Raw genomic sequence first — 24476 nt, forward strand, 5'->3', positions numbered from 1 at the left:
TCCACTACAGTCTACTGATACCTATATATACCTGGGTGAGTATACGGGACCACCGTGAAAGTTGAGTCTGTCTTGTCACGACAATACAACACCCAGCAAGGGCGCAGATCGTTGTCCAATCCTTTTCAATTAAAATCTTTTCTTTTAAAGGGTGAAAAAAAATTTATTAAGAATTGCAAAACGTGATTCTAACATCACTGATAGACTCCCTTAAATGCTTTATTTCCAACAATTTATCAGCCGCCGGTGATCGATCAGGTTAGTCACTTTTTTTTATTGACGATATGGATGGGAATAACGAAAAACGAAAAAGACAGAACAAATTAATTGGACAAGATGACTGAAGTTTGTGTTCCCGAAGACATCTTATCTCAGCCCAGACTTTCCGGTATAGAGTTCAGAGTGCATGCCACAACGAACATAACTGATCGGGTAGAGAGGGAAGATGAAGATGACCCCCTCGTTACTGATTCGAGTGGGTCCTCAAGGTCAGTGTTAAATCGTTATTCTTATGAGTTTCAGGATAATATTTTACACAACAAGTACATAATTGTTCTTTATCGGCAATCTCTGTTTCAATCTTTTATTTCTACAACAATGCCCGGGCGAAAACTATCCTTTGAGTCACCTCATGAACTAAAGAGTTCAGAGCCTTCGTGGTGGTGGACTGTTTGTTTCCTTCAACTTCTCTTTGATTTCCAGGCAACGGATCTGCGCCAGCCTTTCTATCTCAGGCTTGAAACTAAAGATCAGGGGGAGTCTGCTGTAATGGTGTGGAAGCAACTAATCGTGGGCATTGGTCGTCTGATGGAGAGATTTAAATATGGCTCAAATTTATGAGTACGAGGATGGCTTAAAGCTGATTTTTTCTGGATTTTTCCCAGGAAACTCTTAATTTATCAAGGTGGGTGTAAACGAATTTCATCAAGTTTAACCAGTTTGATATTTTTTGGGCCTTATTTGAGTCGGACACATATAGATACACCGTCACTTAAAAAGCAGTGGGGAGAAAGGAAGGGTTTACTTTAGGGATTTATCGCCCCTATCGGGTGAATGACTGCAAGATTACTCCATCACAGACTACAGTTATCCTACGGTAAACAGATTAAGCTGAGCGTTCTCATACGCAAATAAACCCGATGTAAAGGTTGGATGATGGTCTTCTGTTTCTGAGCGAAGTTTTTTGCCCGTCCATTATTCATTTGTGAATTTCTGTTTTGTTACTGATATTGAAAAATTCGAAACCTTTCAGATTCATCTTTTCATCGGACTAAATAATGTTCCGATACTGGAAAGAGTTCTTGCTTTAGCTCTGTTGAAGATGTCTCGATAAAAGGCCCGCACTCTGATGTAAACATAAATATAGTAATGGCAAAGTGAGGTCAAGGACAACATCTCAGAAACTGAGACGGGCTAATAGCACATGCACTATTCATTGAGCCAGGGCAGCGAAACACTTAAGAAGCCGAATACCCCATGTGCTTTTGATGTTTTTAGTTTGAGCTCGTTTCCTGACAAACAAAATTGACCAGATATTGGAAAAATCTCTTTTAAGAGATTAAAATCTCCTAATGACTCGTTGAATAATGCTTATCCAATTCTTATTAGAGGCTTTTGAAAGATCATGGTGACAGAGATTTAATTGAACTTGTATACAATAAATAAATGTATTGTCAGAGTAACACACGCGATGGCATAATTTTCATGGTCTGTTGGTTACAGCCAACAATAATTCTCCTCCCTAAAGCTCTGTTGGACGTATGAAATTTGAAAATATCAGAACGTTCCAGAATACATGTTCAGTCTTGTTCCAAGTTAGACTCAATGTTCAGACGGAACATCGTAAATCCCAAGGAGAAACTGCTGGAGGCAATTGATTGATTGACAGCGGAAGGAGGCTTACTAAAATTCGGCCGATAATTCGTTTTTCAAGTTGATTAAACTAATTTTAATTTGCTTTTTCCTTCTGCTCAATCGGAGAGCCGGTCGAAGATGGTAAATAGAGGTCAACATTCGTGATAAATTCATATCAGCACGAGCAATGAACAGGTATTTCCCTGACACAACTGACCTCTCGCGGGGAAGTGAAATTTGCACCAATCAAACGTCGATATTATGGCGTCCTGTGTATGCACATAAATATTGCATGTGGTTTGTTTCTCGTTAATATTTAAGATTTCCTTTATATTTAAACAAGGAGAATCTTTTGTAATCGATAATTTCGAAGGCAGTCATATCGAGAAGAGAACAGGAAATGGTCAGAACTTGTGCTTATAAATGTCAATAGCGTCGGCGAGAACATCTGGCGCACAGCGCTGTTTATCGACATTGAAAGTTTAATCTGACTTTGCACCGCCTCCAGTTTGTGCACATTGGTGTGTGTTTTCGATTGGACCTTTTATTTTTAACCAAGTTTACAAAAATACATCGGCAGATCCACCTTGAGGAAAATGAAATCGAAATGGTTGGTTGTCAAGGGTTTTAGTGACAGTTGCTAAGCTCGTGCCAATGACGTACTAATCTTCTCGAAGAAATTGTATATAGCAAAAAACACAATCGATTCAGTCGAAAACAATCGATTAATGATCGTTTTACCACATCCACGTTTTAAGATCGAATGTGGAATACAATTAAGCCTCTAAAATGGAAATGGCTGATAAGATATAAGGAAGGAAATCTAACAGTCATTGTATTGATTCTGTCAATAATCCGTTACTATGGAAATTGTTACATTTGGTAAGACGCATGCGCCGTAGTCGTGCAATGATTGGCGGTTTTTAATCACGTGCCGTAATTCACGTTGTTATTCCACCTGGCCCTTTGTCATTCCTCTCAGCCAGATTATCACGCTGAATTTTCACCCAATTTCCACAATTTATTTCCAAACTTAGAAGTTGAACTAGGCTCGTCCAAAAGTGGCCAGATAGGTCAAGTAGCTCCCAGAATTTGATAATGTCGGGTTCATATCCACCTCCAATTCTTCCTAAGCCTCCAGTCGGCCTTCCTTTCATAGCACCTAAACCAAATATGCCAGGTCAGGGTGTGAATGCAAGTCAGTCAGGCTCTAACAGTCTCGAAGAAAAACGGCAGAATGGAGGTAGTCCGAGCCAAAGAACCGATGCTGAAATGTTCGATTTAGAAAGTGAAATTGCCAGAAGGACAAGTCAGCGAAAGCGGCCTAAAGTATGTTCACAGTTTGTCTTCATTATCTAAATTTGTCATTCATGATATATTATGCAACATTCTTCAATTTATTGTCAACAATACGGTTTTGTGTTTCAGCTTTAGCCTTTTCTTACGGTTACAGATGGAGTCTTTCCAAGGAACGAAAGACACATTTGGAGTCTTAAGAATCGAATATCTCCGGTATAATCTACCGTGACCTCCGATCCGGGGACACTAAATTTATGCAATACTAAACGAACTGTCATTGAAGCAATGAAAGCTGACTGGTTCGTGGTTCAGAGTCACATGGGCTTTGTTTCAGAGAATATATTTGATAGTTCCTCGTAAGTGTTAGCTTCCATTTCCTGAATTCTGAAAAGGGGAAAAAGTTGGAGAAACTGTTGAATTCCTTCGCTCCGGCTCGGATGAGAGTAAATGAGAGATTTTCGACAAGATTTTGAAACCAGAAATGGGAAGCCCTACGTCACATTGTCAACAATGAAACTTTGTAATCACTAACACGCAACGGGTTGGAGTCGTTTGAAGATTTCCTCGGCAAATGTACAATTCCTTCGTTATGTTCAGCCAGTGTTCAAGCTTTCGTCTCGTTAAGTTGATTAAAGGGCTATCGCTGCTTTTTTTTCCCGGAACATCGAATAAATCACTCATTTTTTTTTCGGCTTTGCGCGTTTGGATTGTTTACATATTTTATAGTGGAGTGGTCACTCGGGAGCCTTTGTCCGCGGGAAGATTGGGGAATGACTGATGATTTTTCGCTTGTTCCTAGCCACGACCCAAACATCGTTTTTGCTTGGAAATTCCTGTCAAAATTTCAGATAAATCGTGTGCCTTTTATTACGCGAAACTGATAGGGATTCGAACCATTTCTGTCCGAAATCGCCGCGCGTAATTTGTCGTTTTCTGACAATGGAGGTAAGAGAATTGTCCAATGTTACACAACAGAACTCCTTCCGTACGCTCTCTGAACTCGATTTAAAGAAGATTCATGGTTTTATGTCTAAAATTGACTGTATTCCCCGATTGTGGTTAATTTTTTTTTGGGGGGGGGGGTGAAATAAGAAAGATAAAAATGATCGAGAGAACGGAAACACTTTGTGTTCTTCTTCAGACAGCGAAGCAATCGGTGAATGTATTTATGAGCTAACACGCGTTCTCCATGTGTTCAGCTGTTAATTTTGATGAATTTTCGCGCTGATTATTTCTGTCTAGCGCTTAAATTTAAGCATTATTTTTCATACTGGCATGTAGTCAACACAGTCGTATTGAAAAGATACTCTACTGAGGAGAGGAGAGTAACCATAAAGTGTAAAGAAAAATTTGCTAGATACAAAATATATTTTCCTGATCATTTATTCAGCGCCTGGTAGCTTTTTCCATGCCTTTGTTTTGCAAACCATCTTGCATTTATGAAACAGCTACACAAAATTTGAACGTAAATATCACATCCCTAAAGGCTTCCTTTTCTAAGATTTTTTGCTGCATAAATTTAGTTAAATTTATGTGCCAGTTTCCTTGTCTAAATTAAAAATAATTGTTTTATTTACATCACCTGAGAGTTGAAATATTGCAGTTGATGATGGGAATTGTGAATTTTTTTTTTTGTATGCATTTAAGCCATCAGTGAGGCCAGGCAAGATGCCTTATTACGTAATTTTGTGTTCTATTGCCTGAGTGGACACTCTTGACTGTGATGCCAAGAAATCCTTTTGTCCTTGCTGGCTAAAGCCAAGGGGTTTAATGAACTCTGTTTGACACCAATCATGCTTGCTTCAACTTTACTCGAATTATACCAAACCTGGGGACCCACCACTTTTTTAGATCCAGTTCTACTTCTATGGTTGCTCTACATATTTGTGTTTGTGTTTATTGGAGTTTGTCCCTTTTTTGTTTGAATCATTCAGTGATAAAGAATTAAATGTTATAGATTTTAGATCAAGTAATTTTATTGAGCATTGATAGTGATTATTGTGATCACAGTTCTCAGTAGTTAGAAAGCAACCTCTTGTTTCATAATGCTACTTAGCTCCAGTGTGAAGGTCATGTCTGCTTTGAAGGTGACTTAAAACAATTAATGGTAATTGAACTGAGTGGAGTGCAGTTTGGTGGGACAAGTATGATTTCAGACCAAAATGGCTTTTGATTCAGTTTAATTACCACTTTATTACATCCATTTTGAAATCTTAAAATTCAGTACAATTATTTTATTGATCTAGTAATGAGCCTACAAAAGGTTTCAGTCATTCTCCTACAAACTGATTTGTTACTTTAAACAAGCCTTGAATTCTGATTGATTGTTGCATTTTAGTCATTAAAAAGCTTTCTCTTTGGTTAGGAAAAATATGCGGTTTAATGCAAAAAAAATAAAATGATGATATTAAATCAAACTTTTGAGAGCCAATCAGATTATAAGGATCACCGGTGATTTCAAAATGGAATCTTTCTGAATTTCTATCCATTTATTGAGTCAGTGCTGCATTGACATTGACATTGACTTTTTTTTACTTAAGTTGGCATGTCTCATGAAAATTTGTTTATGTTTTGAGTTTGTATGAATTGTATACCTTTTCCATGTGAGAGAAGATCTCAAAGTCTTTTTGGTTTTTGGGTTGCCAAGTTGATATCAAATGTTTGAACTATGTAAGAAATAAAGTCCTTCTTTTGTGCTACTGTTGTTGGTGATTGTGTTAGAAAAATATTGATTTAATTGAGCAATGGATTTTGTTTACTTCAGGTGGAATACACAGAAGTAGATGTAAAATTAGCTAACTTGACGGACGAGGAAATGTCGGATGATGAAATCATCAGAACCACCACAAGGGCATCACCAGTCCCTCCAGCTATGGAGGCTGAAGAACCACGTGAAGTAGAAGAGGAGGATGATGAAGAAGATGTTCCTGAAGGCTAGTTCTCTTTGTTTTATAGCAGCTAGAGCTACTGTATTAGTCGTCCAAACTTAAGAAATAGTCAAGTCAATATCATTATTTTCAAGTATACTGTGCTAGGTTTATGCTTAAATCTTGTTGGAGTTCAATGAAGGAGAAGTAAAGCTCAAATTGTGTGATTTATGCTGCAGTTAACAAGCATGTTGATGCAGTTTTAGAGAGATCATTCCATTCATCACATGTCTGAGTCATGTTTTATGGCCATGTTGAATTTGACATGATCCACATGCATCATGGAGCTAGTTAACATGATAAATTGTGCACTCAGTGTTTTGTTAAGGGAGTTGAAACATTATAGTGCAATCCTCAGTATTTCTCTATTTTTGCTTGTGCCTCATATCTGTCTTGTTTTCTTATATTCCTCGAAACTGTTCATTCAAATGCTTGAAAGATTCATAGTATTCCATGACATTTTTCCTTGCAGGAACCCTCAGCCACTAACCATATGTTTGTAATTTTGTGGCTTTGTCAAATCCACTTTCTGGCTTTTGTCATTAGTTGTTATTATTCAAAGCCCTTTCAACTGAAGAGCTCCCATTGAGGCAACATAGTGGCACAACTAACATCAATTAAGAATTGCTTTTAACTGAAATTCATTTTAAATTTCAGCATAATTGTTATAGTTTCAAGTGAATTCAGGTCAAAATAATTTTAAGACATTTGAAGTTTTAATTCCTTTGGTCTCAGGAAGATAATTGAAATTCCTAAATGTAGATAAAACAAATGGACATTCCCTGTATGGAATTATTTTAACTGGGAGTCCCTTTCAACTAACAACATTTACACCTACAGGACTTGAGGGTGCAGCTTTCCAAAGTAGATTGCCTTTTGATAAGATGACATCACAAGAGGCATCGTGTTTCCCAGATGTCTCTCAGGGCCCTCCCCCTGTCCAGAAACAGTTTTTATACATCAGGAATAGAATGGTATGCGAAATCAATTAAATTTTTATCCTATTTTAATTGATGGATTTTACTTCTTTTGAAAATTATTGTAATTTATCCATGGATTTTGTGGTTCAAAATTGTCTTGATGAGATTTTGCAGATCAGTTTGATTTTGATTTGTCTTTGTCTGGTGTTGATTAATTATCATGATAAAAAAGTTAGGAAGTGAAAAATAAACTGGTGCAAAACATGTTAATCAAGGAAAATTTTAAAATATGACACCTATAGATATTACCCCTCAGTCACTATCAGACATAGTGCATAGTAATTCTTCTGCTTAAAGTTTGATGAAGTTGTTGTTGTTTTTTTTTTACCAATGTAAGCTACAACTATGGGTTGAAAATCCACGACAACAGATGACATTGGAGCATGCAATGTCACAAATGGACCCTCAAAATAGTAAGTTCTTCCCCTTGTACATTCTCTTAATGTCTTTTTTTTTACATTTTTATGATAGCTTTTCAATCTGTCTGAAAGTTTAAAGCAAATAAGAAATTATAGTAAATGGCCAAGTTGTCAAAGGTGGCATGTTGCTTTTTCAGATTACACACAAGATCACAAACTATTCAGTTAAAATATCTTTGTGGCATTCCACAAAGATCACACAAACCTGAAAGCAACTCCTGAATTTGGAATCATTGTGCAGATTTAAACCTGTTACTGGTAACTCAGAGATAGCTTGTGTACATATTTCCTCAATGACATTTCACAAGGTTTACAATTTTTCATTGCTACTTGTGTAAAATGAAATGCACGTAGAACCTAAATAGGTTTATGTCTGGCTATGAAAATTGATAATTTTTGTTTGCTTTCCCTGTAGGTGATCCCAAACTTGCAGCAAGAGTACATGCCTTCCTTTCACGATATGGCTTGATAAACTTTGGAATATACAAGGTTCTTAAGATGCCAGCTGCATGTAAGTAGAACTTATAATAAAGGGTAAAATGTCAGTATATATTGATCCTACATGTATATGCTACACAGTGTGTGTAATCCTTGAATGACATGTGAGGTTAGTGATCTTGATTAAGCATTCATCTTGAACTTCTTCATTATCCATAATCAAAGTTGTTGTATTTGAGAAATATGTAGACCATACCATTTATGTGACACACAAATAATTTTTTATAGACCAGATCAGAAGAACAATACTTTCTGCACAGACATGTTTCTGTGGAGATTTCATTGTGCTTTGCATCTATAAGCTAAGAACTTTAATACAAAATAACCATGAATAGACACTTTCTAACAAGCTGGGTGCAGTCAGGTATATCCAAACAGTTGGGAGTCAATCTTTTTTTTATATATATAAAAGTGTGGACCATGATAAATTCAGGGTGCTAGCTATAACCTTATGTCCAAGATCTGTGATTTTACCTGTGTTACATCAACATTAAAAAAATTCCTTGAAGAACCCTGAAAAACTAATAATTTTATCCAGGGTTTGGGTTTGAATCAGAAGCCAGTCATAGTGGTGTGGTTTTCAGGAATTATACTCTTCTTTATGGGAGGAAAAATTTGGCTGTTACTTTTAATTTTTATACCTATCGTATTTGAATACTTCTGACATGAGTTGAATATAGTTTATAAGTGTTAAGTGAATGTATGGTTCCCTTTTTAGTAAAAAAGTCACCCAAAGTGATAGTTGTTGGTTCAGGAATCTCTGGTCTTGCAGCTGCACGGCAGTTACAGTCTTTTGGAATTGATGTCACTATTGTGGAAGCGAGGGTAAGGTAGCATTACTCTCAAACACTCAGTTGGTTGAAATTTAAAATATCTCAAGAATTATTTTAATGGGTAATTTGTTGATAGTTGAATATTTGTTGTGGTATTATCAATAATTATTACTTAAAATCTGGTATTGCTTGCCAGGAACGTGTGGGAGGAAGGGTAGCAACATTCCGTAAAGGACAGTACATTGCAGATCTTGGAGCCATGGTACTCACTGGGTTAGGTTGGTATTATTTACTTGTTAGCGTTAAAATGTTTTAATTTGTCTTCATAAAATCTACACTTACATGCAACATCTTGTATCTGTGACCTGAGACCAGAAACTACATGGCTATCTTAGCACAAAGTTTATTGTTCACAGTCATTGAGGTTTTGTACTTATTGTCTGGGAGGAAGGGCCAGACAGAAAAATACTATTGGCTCAAGGTCAAGAAAAACTGACCAAGTTCAGCAAGCCAGACACGTCCTGTCCAGCTTGACCTCACTCATTCAATAAACATTTTATCATAATTGTGACTGTTGCTCTTTCTTCCTTTCTCCTTTAAGCTTATGGCTTGCAGGGCTTTAGGTTTTGAATGACCCTGCTGGTCATTAAAGGAAAAAATATATTTATTTAAAAATTAACGAATATTCCTCTTGGCTAGCCAATCAGAAGAAAGGATTTACTTTATTTGGCTTGCCTGTTGATAAGGGTATGTCAAAAATGATAACTAACAAAGGAAAACTTGCTGAGGGAGTCATTCTTTTATTGCAGGGGGAAATCCTTTGACAGTTCTGGCAAATCAAATCAATATGGATCTTCATAAGATTAGACAAAAGTGTCCATTGTATGAAACTCATGGAAAGTCGGTATGAACTGTGTCTTGTTTTGAAACTTATGAAATTAATGACTTTTCAGCACAAGCTAGTATTTCACTGGTGGTCAAAAATGATGCTGTTGTCATCAAAGGTTAGCATCTTTAGTGTCAAATGTATTTAGGATTTTCATAACCAAAAATCAATTTCTGAGAATTGGACCTTGATCATTTACCACCTGTGTTCAATAAAAGAGCCAATTTAAAATACCTTTTTCGATGTGTTGGATGGTTAGCAATCATTTTAGGCTGAAAAAAGAGTTTGGAAGAATTAAAGTTTGAATGTAATTTGTCATCAACAATAGTTTTCCTCAGCCTGAAAACTGGTTTGACATTTTGGTTAAGAGGAATTGCTGATTGTAAATAATGTACAAAATTCACTTCCCTTTACAAAGTTTACTTCTTGCCTTCCAAAAAGATGAGGTTTTATTGTCTTGCTATTATGAAATATTGACTCCAGTAATTACTGTTTATTAGGGTGATGAACTTTTACCTAGCAGTTTATTTCAAACTTAAATTTTTCCCTAAATATTTAAATTATAACAATTTATTATTATAACTATTATAGTTTGGTGTGGTTAGGTTTGGAAAGTTTAAACTTAAAACTTCTTAACTTGCTGTTTGAGTAACCTGACGTGTATGCACCTGTAAAGCTTTGTACAGTTTGTTCAGTTCAAGGTTATGGTTTTTCAGACATGTTTTCTTCTTCTTCATTGTCCACTAAAAGTAATTGGGAAAAAGAGTAGACTGAATCAGTCTACATTGTAACACTGATGTTTTAAATGAACTGAAAAGCTGGTTTTTATTCTAAATTACCCTATTTGAATTTTACACCCTGACTTTTTTGCTTATTTTTTATTTGAGAAAAGTCAAAATCACCTGTTTAAGCAGACACAAAATTGTGTTAATCAAAACATTAGAAAGTTGCTAACAGTTCTGGCAAGTGCCAATGGTACATGTACAATGGATTATAAGTTACATGTATGAATTTATTGTAATCAGCAATATAATGATGTTATAGAATGTCTGGTCACTAAAAATAGGGTAAAAATTAAAAAAAAAAGGTAAAATAAATTTAACATAACAGTCAAGAAATGTTAAATTAAACTAAACCTGGAATGACAACATACACCTTGTTTTAAATGAACCAAAGTTAACATTTGATTTTTTCCTGAAGGGCCCACTTGAAAAGAAGGCCAACAGCCGGCTTGCTGCTGTGAGGGTAGGCTTTCCTCTTTTTCACCAGAATGAAGTCAATATGCCATTCATTGTACGTGTACCTTCATGCACTTGTCAATTGCGTTCATTCTTACCCAGTCACCAACACCCATTGCTAAACATTTTTTTTTTAAATGCGCTCAGCTTCTTTTGTTTTTCCTGCTCTCTTCTCTCAGCATATAAACCATAAAACCACTCTTAATAAATGTAAATTAGCAACTCTCAAAACTCTTTCCTCTTTTTGCAAATAACCCTTCTTGGTAAAGGTGAGCTTAAAAAAGCATAGCTTATAAATTGCTGGCAATAGAAATACATCCATTCAGTGAATTCCATTCTTAAGCATTTGTGTGTATCATTTTCATGTGTAAATACAAGTTTTGTCATTAATTTATACAATCATATGTTTTCTTGTGTCACATGATTTAGAGTAACTTTCAACTAAGTGTTGAAAGGAATTTGGGATTGCTCTGGTTTGGCTTTACTTTGTTCTGTTATTGGTACAGAAAACACACCTCCTTCTCAAGCAATCAGATGCGAAACAAGAAGCAATTGTGACTTTATCACTAGTGTTTTCCCCCATTAATCGCATTTTTCTGCAGGTACCTAAAGAGAAAGATGAGATGGTGGAAAGGGAGTTCAACAGGTTGCTGGAAGCCACCTCATATTTGTCACATCAAATTGACTTTAACTACATGAACAGCAAACCTGTGTCTTTGGGCCATGCCCTGGAACTTGTGATCAAGTTAGTTACCAATGAATTTATATGGTTATAAACTGACTAGTCCAGTTTATAGCTAATTCTTTGTTATCTTGGCTGATTTTGGTGTTATGCATTGATTGGCACGGCTAAAATTAGTTAAAATAATTATATCTTTCATGTAGTATGATTGATTCATTTTGTTTACAGCAAGTAACCCTACCATTTGTACCATTTTAAGAGAATTCCTCCAAATAAGAGCAAACCTGTTTATTCATCTAAATTTGGTCTATTGAGTTCAAATGTATGTACTGATTTGATTTCAGGATGCAAGAGAGGCATGTTAAGGAGCAGCAGATCGAACATGCAAAAAAGATTCTTAATATTCAAGAGCAACTGAAGGCTAACTTAGCCCAGGTAAATTAGTTTTACTTGGGGATCACCATGTTACATACTCTGGGTTTTCTGTGGTTGAGTCTTTCTGTATTTAGTGTACCTCTCTGACCTCTGATTGATGAAGTATTGTTTTGCTTTTTATTATCAGATGGTGCAGATTAAGGAGAAAGTCAAGCAAACTCATAAGGAATACCAAGAGGCCCTCAAGGTCAAAGAACCAAGGTATAGCACAATGTCAAAATTTTTCATTCTTGTACTGCCAAAAGTGTCAAACAGGTAACTTGCTCTCTGAATGGTAATTGCACTTTATCCAGCAGACAGGTCATAAGAAGAGATAAATAAATTACCATTTGGAGGCTTAATCATACACTGAACTTTTTTAATTGCTCTATATAGAAATTTATAGTAATGAGGAGGGAGAATTGCAATTCACATCCTAGTGATTAAGGTTAATTTTGAATTCCATAACAAACAATTTCCAACAACAATTGCTCTTTAAAGCTCTGGCATGGCACAGCTCTTGCCCCATAAAAGATAGAAACACATTTTCTGATCACAAGAATGTTAGTGTGTGAGCTACATTCAGTTGCATACTCATCTTAATTTCCAGTATTTTTGTAAGTGCAATTTATAAATGCATTTGATTTTAGCAAGGATCTTTTTGTTTTCTTTGTTTGTGTTTTGCTTTTTCTGAATATTCTTCAAGTGTCAAGGTTATAATTCTGATTATTGAATTTCTTAACAGGGATGTCACATCAGAGTTTTTGGTGAAAAGCAAGCTAAGAGACCTGAATGCCCTTTGCAGGGTAAGTACATTATGGTGGGTTTGAAGGATAAAAAGTTCCATGGCTGTTTTTGTAAAGATAAAAAAAACACTCATGATTTTATTTTTTTGATAAATCCAATTAAAGGAATATGATGAAATGGCAGAGGAGCAGCTTCGTATTGAGGAGAGACTTGAAGAACTTGAAGATAACCCACCGAGGTAAATTATTTAAATTTAGAAAACAACTTTGTTCAAATGAGTTTGGGTTAAATCTGGTGTAAAGGCTTACATGAATACACAAGTGGTATTCTTGTTTTGCAATTTCCTTGTAATCAATTGGAATTTGCAATGAAATAGTTTAGCATGCAAGTTTGATTTAGCTCCCCCAGTGTGTCATTTAGAAGTGTTAAATCTGTTTTGATGGTCATTTCACAGTGATGTTTACTTATCATCAAGAGACCGACAGATCCTAGACTGGCATTTTGCTAATCTAGAGTTTGCAAATGCCACGCCCTTGACATCACTGTCACTTAAACACTGGGACCAAGATGATGATTTTGAGTTCAGTGGCAGTCACATGACTGTTCGTAATGGTTACTCTTGTCTTCCTGCTGCTTTGGCTGAAGGACTTGATATCAGACTCAACACTGCAGTGAGACATGTGCGCTATAACAGAACTGGTATGTGCCATTGCTTGCTCAGTGGATAACTTAATGGATGATATACATGTATATAGATTTTAGTTTCAATAACACTTCCAAAAAAGCTCATAGGCCCATTGTGTTTAAGAAACTTACTTGAAAATCCAAAACAAAAATTTGGTTTGAAAAACTCAAAAGTTAGGTGAGTAGTGTTGCTTTGTGTTAATGTCTTTGTGGGTAGTATGCCATCCAAGATAAGAAACCTTACACCATCATTGATTAATTTTAAATCCCTGTTTCCTGTTGCTTTTAGTGTTTCCTATATGCTGTTGATCTCTCTATTTCTTTTTTCCTGTGTCCCTTTCCATTTCCTTTTTTCTTTATTATTTCTTTTTTATGTAGTCTTTCCTGTTGACATCTCTATTTCCTGTTTCTTGTTTTGGTTTCCATTGTTTCATTCCTGTTCCTGTTTCTAGTCCATGTAGCATCGTACTCCTTGATTCAATTCCTTTTCCAGTTCCTGTCTATTTTCTCTCTTCATTTCCTGTTTCCTGTTCTAGCTCCCACAACTCAAAGACACTGAAAAGGTCTGTAACTAGCATAGCATTATGCCAGTGTGGTAGTAACATGTCTGTTGGTTATTTTCCAATCCATATACCACCTATTTCTGTCAACTGTGTTTTAGGTGTAGAAATTGTCACCCAGAGCACAAGCAAGTCATCAATCACTACAACACAGACATTTAAGGGAGATGCTGTGTTGATAACACTTCCACTTGGAGTACTCAAAAGCCATCCATCAGGTGTGCAGTTTCACCCTCCCCTCCCAGAGTGGAAGACTGCTGCTATACACAGAATGGGCTTTGGAAATTTAAACAAGGTGGGAAAAAAACTTAATATCATACAATATATAATATCAATATATAATATATAATATCAATGTTTGAATTTATATTAGTAAAATTATATTTGAGATGCTTATCTTGGTTTCACACAAATTCTAACTTACTTTGGATTTCCTCCACTGTTACTTGGAGGAAAAACTATTACAAGTTTCAAGATATTTTCACACCTACCATATAGCCAACTTTTGAAAAAACTTTTAGATCCATAATTTCCTCTTGTATAGCTTTTTATTTGTATATTGCTTTGACCAATGGTTGTTGATGTATTTTATGAGTTTGGGACATAGGAGATATGTGACCCTTAAATCCTTCAATTTGTAGGTCAGATACTTTACCATGTTAGAAGGAGAGAACTTATTAGTGAGCTTCATGTCTCCCATTTATGCAGTTCATATTGAACTCTTCATAAGAATTTAATTCAACAGCTGTGTTTTATTTGTATAAGGTGGTTCTTTGCTTTGATCGAGTGTTCTGGGATCCAAACACCAACCTGTTTGGTCACGTTGGAAGTACAACAGCAAACCGTGGTGAGCTTTTCCTGTTTTGGAATCTGTACAAGTCACCAGTGCTTATTGCTCTAGTGGCTGGTGAAGCTGCCAATAAGCTGGAAAATGTGTCTGATGAAATTATTGTGGGAAGTGCTATTGCGGTCTTAAAAGGAATATTTGGGAGCAGTGCTGTTCCTCAGGTTTGTTACTTACTTTTTCCCATTAAACTCCCCTGCTCTGAGATAAATTTCAAATACAAAGGCTGGTGAAAATTAACCTTCTCACAGCTGAGATCTGGAATGTTATTCCTCCCAACAGCAGACCATACATTTCTTTATTGGCTTCTCCTGAGAATTTAGCACTATGTTCTGCCAACAATTCTTACTTGATGATGTGTTCTATGTTTGCCACCTGTCTACATGGGTTAACCAACTGAAGCTTCACTTTCAGCCTTGGCAAAATCCATATATTTTAAAAGCCAGCTTTTGTTTGTTTTTGTTTACAATATTTAGTTATGGGACTATGCTCATCATACAGACATCCATTTTCATTTAAAAAACACTTAAGCCTGAACTTTTCATTGTTATTGTGTGAAACCAGGTTTTGAGTTTGCCAAATGGCAGCAAAATAGAATGTTAGAAAGCAAAGAATCTTGTTAGCTGGGTCCCCACATTTAGAAATTATAGGTAAACTTGAAAGTTTCTGCCAGCTAGTCTTACTTAAGGCCTCAAACTTATTTGAGAGGAAAGAAATGCACTTGTTGAAGTTCCATTGATGAGGACCTGCTCACAGGCTAATTTTATGTGTTAAGGACAATGTCAACTAGAAAGCAAAGCAGCTGAGTCCCCACCACTGCCTATGGCACTTCATGATTGAATCTTTTTCTTTCAGCCTAAAGAGACAGTTGTAACAAGGTGGAAGTCAGATGAGTGGTCACGAGGCTCTTACTCCTTTGTTGCTGCTGGTTCTTCAGGAAATGACTATGATCTCATGGCTTCTCCAGTGGCACCTCCACCAGTATCAGGGATGCCTCCAGGTAATCCTGCCCCACCCAATCCTCCCAGAGTGTTCTTTGCAGGGGAGCATACAATAAGGAATTATCCTGCCACAGTACATGGAGCTCTTTTGAGTGGCTTGAGAGAGGCTGGCAGAATTGCAGACCAGTTTTTGGGACTCCCTTATGAAGTAAACAGAATTGGGCAGCCACCCATGACCCAGGCCTAAAGTCCTCTAACAAGTTAATTTGTCCAGGAAAGATGATGTGGTGCTCAAGTTCAAGTTCCAGCTTTTATAATGTGAATATTATCGTCAAAATGGATGAACTTTGTTACCTTTGTTATGGTTTTAAGGTCAGTATGCTGTCACAGCATGTCTTATGTGCCATCACAGACTTGATGTACATAGAGTTTTTGTTGTAGAGGACATTGTCAAAAATTAATTATATTGTAACAAGTGGTAGGTCTTGAAGAAGTTTGATGTTTTTATCAGGAAAATTTAACTTGGAGCTAAGTCACAATCCTCTCATTTACATACACCTCCTAACAGTTCTCTTCAAGCATCTTATCATCAATTTACACCATGAAGGAAACTTTTAAGGCATAACTTTCAAAAAACCCTACTATGCTAGATGGTTAAATGTTCATGTTCTGTAAAATCAGTCTCATCAATGAAAACAGTTTTTTTGGAGGTGTGACAGAAAAAGTGGTTGGTAGTACTCTCCTACTTTATCAACATCTTTTTTGTTTGTTTGTTTTTAATGTAAACAAAAACTTCCTTAATTTAAACTTTCTGATAGTTAGTCATTAATAATATTGAACGTTGTTAGATGCTTAAGAAAACATGTACAAAACATTCTCTTTCCTTTTCATGTTATATCATCCATGGAAAATGTATATTAATATTTATTACAAATAAAAAATATTAAAATTAATAGAATGGTGGCCTTCTCTCTAGAATTTAATCTATGACTGCAGCTGACTTATATATCAGTTGCAGCACATTACACTTGGGTTACCCCTGAGAGTGGAAAGGTCAAAACTCCATCCTGTCATAAAGAACTGTTGATCAACTAGTGAAGGCTGATTCCATACAAAAGGGTAGGGTTCCCTCTTCTCACATGTAAAATACAGATTCTGGTGTCATGGTGTAGAGATGGATAGCCAGGAATCCTAGCTGGGAACATATCTTAGAGTCCTGGTCACAAGGACAAGGGAAAATTTGCAGATTTGTGGACAAAACCGTTATCATGGTGGCTCTTTTATATCAAAAAGAGGTTACTTTTTATCAGTGAAATGAAGCTCGTGCCATGCCTGGAATGGTTTCTTTTTCAGGTAACCTCATTTCAAATTTGTAATTCAGCATCTCCATCCCTTTCTCATAAGAGCCTTACTGCAGAATGGGTCATGGGTGATTGAAGGTCCTTTCATATGGTCATACTCCAAGATAATAATTATTACAAAATGATTTCAATTGTGCATGTTTTATTTTCCTAATAAGTTAAGAAAATATACACTCAGTACTCATTTCTGATACAAGTGGAAAAAGATAAAACATTTTGTCGTGTATACCCATAGAGCTAACACTCAATTATATTAATTTTTACTTAAATTTTGGATTCCCTACCATAAGGACTCTGCCTGACTTGCTTTACATTAACTCTTGTAGGTTAACAACAAAACATAATTTACTATCAATCCACAGTTCCAACCAAACATATTGGTATCTATTTACAAACTGCACACCAATACCAACAGCCTGCTTCTGTTTTTTGTTTTTTTGGTCTGTGTCAACAACATCATCTATGAATTTATGACGAGGGCAAAAATCATTCATTCTGATAGCTGAAAAATTAATTTTAACATAATCATTTTCACCCAATTAGCACGCTAATTACTTGGTCTTCAAATTTTCACCGGCCAATTTTCCACACTCTCACTAAGCAAAGTGATAAAGCAAAGTGTATGCAAGACATAGAAATTTGGAAGCAATGATCATAATATAAAGTACAGTCTCTGAAAAATCAGAACAACTTGATGATGATCACCCTAGTCCTTACTGCCTCACCACAAGGTGACAATATAAAACTAAGGGGTGACTAAAATAATTACCCACCACTGCTATTCTAGTGATCCAAACATTAACAACATTTATCATGAACGAACAAGTCATCTACCCAGTCACAGTGAAATTTGACACAAATAAATTCAAACTTGAAAAGTTTTTTGTCACACTTAGAAACTTAATTTAACACTCTTTTTCCCTTTTTGTCATTCTTCCCAACTGGAAAAAAACATTGAATGAAATAGTTAAGAACACTCCTAATTCTTATTAAAAGAACAAGGGGAAACAGTTCCCATGAAAGAGTACTTTCATGTCAATCAACCACTTGTGGTGAAATTGGAAAAATAAATAAATAATCACTTATAAATAAGTTTTCTTGTCTCACTCAGGTAAAGCATTCTTTAATAAATCAATGTTTGATGTAGAAAGTTGTGTTGGAAACACAACTTCAAATTCCACCATCATGTCAGCTCGCTGATTCAGCCTCTTGGGTAGTGGCAAACCTTCACCTTTAATTCGGCGTTTTGCCCCGGGTTTAATGATATTGTTTAATGGAATATTGACAGTCCGTCCATCCAGTGTTGGAACTGGTACCATTGAAGCTGTTGTATGACCAGTTAAGGCATCTCTGAGAGATAAGGGAGCAGTGTACAAAATGTTATTATCTTGATCTCGTTTGAAATTAACATGGGGCTTGTCCTTGATTGTGAAAACGATGTCAGCAGGAACAGTGTGTGGTTTTTGGTCCCCTTCTTCTGGGAAAGTAATTTTTGTTCCTTCCTTCCAACCCTTTTTCACTTCAATGGTGAGAATCTTTTCTTCAGGGTGAGTTGTCACTCGGTCTTGATTCAAAACTTTTTTAATGATCTTCAGTTTTTTGGTAGTTCCTGTTAACAACTCCTCTAGAGTCACCATGAGGTATTTCTCTATGGGAGGATCTTGAGCCTTTTTGCGAGCAAAGGAATGCATATCTTCAAAGGATGATGATCTCTGACGACTGAAGCCAGGGTAACTCTGATGACGAAAGCTGGAATGGAAACCTCCCATATCTGAAAAGTCACCTCCTCCAAATGCCCCACCTTGCATGCCAAAACCTTGATCGAACATTCCTAGTAGAGAGTGCACCATTAGTTATATATCCATAAACAAAACACAAAAGACTTAAAAACATTATGTTGATCAGTTTCTACAACAAATAATCTGTACATCCGTGACTGGGAAAGAAATTTCAAATTAGAACTGGATGGCTAGCAAGGTGCTTGCAATCAAGGTGGAACAAAAGTCTCTGTTTGAAGGCTTCCAATTTAAAGGAAAAGTATGCTCCAAAATTTACATTTCATTGCAGCAATTTAGAAGTATAGGTGAATTTATTAGTAGATGGCACACTGAGTGCATTTTGAGAATCTGAAGAGAAAATTAACTTAACATAAAATTGTCCTATATATGCTTTACTTCAACTACAGATGATGCTATTTAGAAAATTGTGTGGCAAATCAGCTGCTCTCTTTTAAAATGGCTGTGTCCAAAGTCAAATTAGAGCACATATGGAAACAATTTTACATTTCGTTACGAATTTCTTTCACTTGACAAAGATCATAATCATATGGTTTCTGGAGCATACTTCCCCATCAAAGGACCACCTGGAAAGACCTGCACACCACTTCAGTCTAACTTTAAAACATGCCACAAAACTAACACTCAGAATGCCAGAACACAAAAATTAGCAATTTGCACAACTCAATAATTATCCCTTACTCTTTTTCAGAAAATGCAAAATAGAGCAAATGAAAAAATGGTTCATTCAATCCCTATAAATTATGCTATATGTTTTTTTTAAAGTTAGAAATAGGAATAAAAAGCTTCTAGAAAAATCATACAGACACAAGGAACAAATAGCTTAAATTCTGTATTGAATGGACCTAAATTAGTGTGAATAATTTATAACAATCACTGTTGTAAAGTAGACTTTCCAGAAAATTCCTATGCATTGCTAGAAAGAGGTGTTCTCATTTTTTGCACCACAGTGAAAATTTTCTGACAATGGCAGCTAGGACCAGGAAAATTGTGTTCTCCAGAAACTGAACTTAATTGAGCACATCAGTCGGTTTTGTGCACAAGTTTCTTAAACTTAAGTGCAAAAAATATCCAAACTGACCCTGTTAATACCATGCTAAAGAAATAAGAATGTTGATGAGTTAATTCTTCCTTAGTTCTTGAGCCATAGCAAGAAAAATATGGCCTATTTTTTTTTTTTATGAGATAAACCCAGACAACAATGTTTGAATGTTTGCTTTCATTAAGTTTGCAAACAAAACAGAATGTTCTAGTTTTTTCACTGATTTTTTCTATTTTGCAACTCTATACCACAAAGGGAGATTTTTTTAAAAGGAAAAAAAAACTTTCCAGAATAGAATGATGAATATTTCCTGACTTAAAATGTTCTAGTTTCTTCCAGCTGATGTCAAATTTAGACCAAAAAGCAACATTTCTTCCAAGAAAAATACATTTCAATAGCTTTTCAGCTAGGGATAATGTTTAAACTGACTTCTCTGAATACTTCCCTAAATCAACAATTAAAATAAAAACTCTAGAAAGTTCCCTTAATTTTCCATGCGATTGCCCCCTTAGATGACAGTAGCAGTTTATCTCAGTCTGTTTAACAACAATGGGCTATTTCTAATGGTATTATTTTCCTTCCCCAGCCACAAGTCCATAAATTTAATTGGCACCAAAGAACAAATTTATTAACAACTACGGCTAATTTCTATAGTTCAACGACCATGAAAGGGGAAGGCATACCGAAATCATCTTAGAAAACACTTCATCATTTGGAAGATTGACGTTACATCTTAGCAAAAATAGAGCATAAAATAGAGAAACAATTTTGAAGAAAGTTATACAAAAAAAATTGAGTTGTGTTAATGAACGTCTTTGTGTAAAATAGCATACAACTCTAAATATAACAGGTGCAGCGAGGTCCAATAAAACCGAAGGCGACCATGCATAGTATTGCATCGAACAAAACTTTTCAGTTATATTGAATTAGCATGTAAAATTTTCAAAGCGATATTCAACTTGAGATATTATCTCGACATTTCAATGCATGTAGACCTACCTCTAAAGGGATCGTCTCGTCCAAAGACTCTTGAAAACGTGGACATCGGGTCTCCATGGAAAGTAAAAGCTGTAAATCCAGGCGGCATTTGAAAATTAAACTCTGTCGTACTCGCTTGAGGTTTGCCAGTTCCTTTCAAGCCTTCTTCACCGTACTTATCAAATATCTCCCTTTTTTGAGGGTCGCTAAGAACTTCATACGCTTCTGCTATTTCTTTGAACTGGTCTTCTGCCCCAGTGCTTTTGTTTTTGTCTGGATGATACTTCAAAGCCATCTTTCGGTAAGCTTTCCTAATCTCGTCTTCGCTTGCGTTGCGCGGAATATCCAAGATCTTGTAATAATCTTTCCCCATTGTTTTGTGGACGTCTGCGGAACTACTCACTTCTAGTTGTTTTCGACCCGGTTACATAAGTTTTTATTGCACAGATGGGTCCAGACCTTTATCCAGGGTAAATAATAATAAAATCGTGACGTTGACGATGAAAATTAACGGCAAAGATGTTAACGTCGTGCCGTGCTAGAAAGTTCCGACAACCTCCATTATGACCGCGCGAAAAGACTGGAGTCCAGTGCGGTTCATCACGGTTTTAGCAGTAACCTTCGTCACGTTCTCCAATAGACATTTCCTTGAGCTCTCATCTTCCGCATTTTCCTGACATTTCGAAACGTTGAATTGATATGGAAATGTAATTTTCAGTCAGGAAACGTGGGATTTGTTACAATTGAACAATATTTTGCCCCACCTTTTCTGAACAGATACGCAAGAAGAGACCGGGGGCGGGGAGGGGGAGTGGTGGTAACGCGAAGAGCCGGCAGGGCGGCATTTATGCGTAATACATACCGACCTATTGGAGAGGGCGCTATCGATGAAAGGAAGTAGATTGAATAATAAAGAGAGACACCACATTTCAAAACAAACTAAAGATACAAAAGAAATGAGCTACAATACGAAGTTGAAAGAGCAGAAACCGGAATTTTAGGAGTAATATTCGTTCAATAATCGGGTGATATTCGTGGCTCTTAACTCCGCGTGAATTGCAAAGAGAGGAAGAAAGAATCAGGTTTCAGTCAGGTATTCGCGAAAAGTTCAGACTTCACGCCACGAAACAGGAAATCCGCCTATCAGATGACCAGGTTTTCACCAGCAGGTCTGGGGAGTTGTAGAAAAAAAGTTAGGAATATCGGAGGGCAAACGTAACATCATCAAGTTTTCTTTTGACAATATCAAACCTTAGTCTTGCTTTGTTGACAATGTCGAAAGCAGTCTCTGTCAACCCACACGACGTTTAAAATCGCAGTTATTGCCACAAATATTTTGACAATGTTGAGCGATCGAACGTTCTAGAAAGATCCATTTGTATCGATGTTCTAGATTCTGTCGAGCACGGAAATTCTAAGCTGAGAAAACCGGTACCTAAATTAGAGTATTAAGAATCATAAAGCAGTTTTATTTGATGCAGATACTTTTTCATACTTGCAAAATTTTTACTGGTAAAAACGAGAACGATGTTCGCGCGTGCACCCAGCGTGAACTTGAGTATGCGTGACCAAGTTCAAGTAGTAAATCAACATGATCAATACCGCGAGCATTTGTTTTCCATTCTTTAAATCCCTCATCTTCTGGGACTCATCTCTAATCCTTATGTCTTTTCAATCGCTACAACGTCTTGTTAGATGACTAAGTTACTCGTGTCGAGACTTAACTATGAGCAGAGAGATCCCGGTAACAGTTCACCCCGAGTTCAAGCAGGGAAAACCCCGCATTTTCTCTCGATCCTCGAGTTTGCCCAGTAGACCGAAACTGAAATTGGTCGTGGAAACTGTTTCAAACCCGTGCGAGGCTTCTAAAGAAAGATCTTCAAAGACAGCACACGAAAACACACAAAACACCGATGATTCGTCGAAACAAAGGAAAAATGGAAACATAAAAAATCAGCAATACAAATTGTGGAAATATAGTTTGCCTGAACATTTTCAGCGAGTTCAAAAATCGAGTGAAGATGAGCCTTGTGAACAACAAAATCACACCGAACGAAAAGAACAAAGAAGACATTTTTTCAGAGAAAATCCATTTGTTGGAGATTTGCAGAAGGTGTTTGAAGATCATTACTTGTCCGGATCAAGTCTTCCTGTAAGACTGGGAAGAAGAAATACGTATAGTGCCAGAAGTTTACGAGAAACTTCGCCCTCCGCGCCAGAGATTAGTAGAATATCTCTACCCAAGACGTCTTTCAGTATTCCCATTCAGGTTGAAGTCGATGAGAAAGTAAAAGGTGGGGGTGAAAACGGAGAGGAGATTCTAAAAGAAAATAAAGTGATCGAGGCAGATGGCAAAATAGAAGATGCCTGCGGCTCAGAAAGCGTTCAAGATGAAGAAAAAACTACCAAGGAAGCTGAGGTCGATATGAAGAAGGATAATTACACTGTACTCGACATTGACAACGCTTGCGCCGTTAGTTTTGACAAAAAGGACTACTTCGATATGGCTACGAGCCAAGAAGCTTTGGGAAAATCTTATTTCAACGGCGGTGGAGATGTTAGGGAGGAAATCACCAAGACCAATACTGAACAATTTAAGGAATACATTAAAGAATACACAGACAAAGGCGATGAGTCTCAAAGTGAAGACTCATTACCACTGGAATTTTCAGTTGAAAATGAAAGCAAAAATAAACTTTTAATAATTCAAAGTATTCTCAAGAAAGCAGAAAAGCTTGAAAAGGAAGTACTTGCTTTTGATGAAAGTAGCAAGAGTAAGGCGTACCTAGCTATTGAAGAAAAACTTACGCGTCTTTTGATCGAATTGGATGGCATTGAAGCAAATCGAGACGAAAACATCCGCTTGACAAGAAAAAGGGCTGTGCAACAGTTGCAGAGAGCACTAACACAACTGGAAGAAAACATTTCGTGCAGAGGCGTTCAAAACAACGAAGACAAAGATTGGTCTCTAGGCATGAACAGATGCGAAAGTATCTAGATTTAATTTCAGCTCCCCTGGCTATTTCCGTCTATAAACAGCCTTTCATGAAAAAATTGTGTATTCTACTGAAAACATAGTAGACATATATTGGACAAGCATTTACCTATTACATATCTCGAAAACAATTAATTTAGACTCTGTACTATGATTGCTTAGAAAATAATTTTAAAATTTTCCCGAACGCTTTTGTTCCAGAAATGTCTATCCAAATCTTTTGAAATATTTTGAAAACTTCCTAGCAACACCTGACAAAAAAAAAACGATGTTTGTGACAACTACCGACAAAAATTACAAAAGACTCCATGTGGTCTCTTAATTTTTTTTTTTTTAACATTCTTAGCTACTTGCCCAGAAGGTTCAAAAGTCTTAGACAAAATAGATCCGTTTTGCATGTTTTTCATCTTTTTTCTGTCAGGAGGAGGAAGGATGTTTATTGTTCGATATTTTGTGATGGACGTCTAATTAAACTCGCTGTCTCCTTTTCAATTAGGGGTATATGCCATAATTTATAATACTACGTATACTAGTTCACTTCTAAGGAATCTGTGGTTA

At 36.3% G+C, this 24476-nt stretch overlaps 3 protein-coding genes across 5 annotated transcripts; 2 read left to right on the forward strand and 1 right to left on the reverse strand.

The window, feature by feature from the left end:
- The first annotated feature begins 2812 nt into the window (after positions 1–2812).
- On the forward strand, positions 2813–16681 carry LOC131789404 (lysine-specific histone demethylase 1A-like). Of its 3 annotated transcripts, none has more exons than XM_059106511.2 (18): positions 2813–3183; positions 5918–6080; positions 6915–7054; positions 7398–7473; positions 7895–7990; positions 8696–8802; positions 8947–9028; positions 9560–9654; positions 10837–10881; positions 11477–11619; positions 11901–11991; positions 12119–12192; positions 12716–12776; positions 12882–12955; positions 13172–13416; positions 14063–14256; positions 14727–14969; positions 15661–16681. In XM_059106511.2, the coding sequence occupies exons 1-18, from the start codon at positions 2953–2955 to the stop codon at positions 15991–15993; spliced, it is 2493 nt and encodes an 830-aa protein (XP_058962494.2). In that variant the 5' UTR covers positions 2813–2952; the 3' UTR covers positions 15994–16681. The 3 variants fall into 3 exon arrangements, with proteins under 3 accessions (XP_058962494.2, XP_066028131.1, XP_066028132.1); XM_066172034.1 differs by having other exon boundaries at positions 2814–3183; positions 5918–6086; positions 6921–7054; positions 15661–16680; XM_066172035.1 differs by lacking the exon at positions 2813–3183 and adding an exon at positions 3917–4098 and having other exon boundaries at positions 5918–6086; positions 6921–7054; positions 15661–16680.
- A 551-nt stretch (positions 16682–17232) lies between these two features.
- Positions 17233–21628, reverse strand: LOC131789417 (dnaJ homolog subfamily B member 4). The gene is made up of 2 exons (XM_059106526.2): positions 20945–21628; positions 17233–18938 (listed from the first exon to the last, which is right to left on the reverse strand). The coding sequence occupies exons 1-2, from the start codon at positions 21294–21296 to the stop codon at positions 18211–18213; spliced, it is 1080 nt and encodes a 359-aa protein (XP_058962509.2). The 5' UTR covers positions 21297–21628; the 3' UTR covers positions 17233–18210.
- Positions 21629–22533: 905 nt separating this feature from the next.
- LOC131789393 (uncharacterized) lies at positions 22534–24438 on the forward strand. The gene has a single exon (XM_059106500.2). It carries the CDS (start codon positions 22650–22652, stop codon positions 23919–23921), a length of 1272 nt encoding a protein of 423 aa, XP_058962483.2. The 5' UTR covers positions 22534–22649; the 3' UTR covers positions 23922–24438.
- The last annotated feature ends 38 nt before the right edge of the window (positions 24439–24476 follow it).

This window comes from Pocillopora verrucosa, chromosome 9 (genome assembly GCF_036669915.1).
Source record: "Pocillopora verrucosa isolate sample1 chromosome 9, ASM3666991v2, whole genome shotgun sequence".
Classification (NCBI taxonomy): Eukaryota; Metazoa; Cnidaria; class Anthozoa; order Scleractinia; family Pocilloporidae; genus Pocillopora; species Pocillopora verrucosa.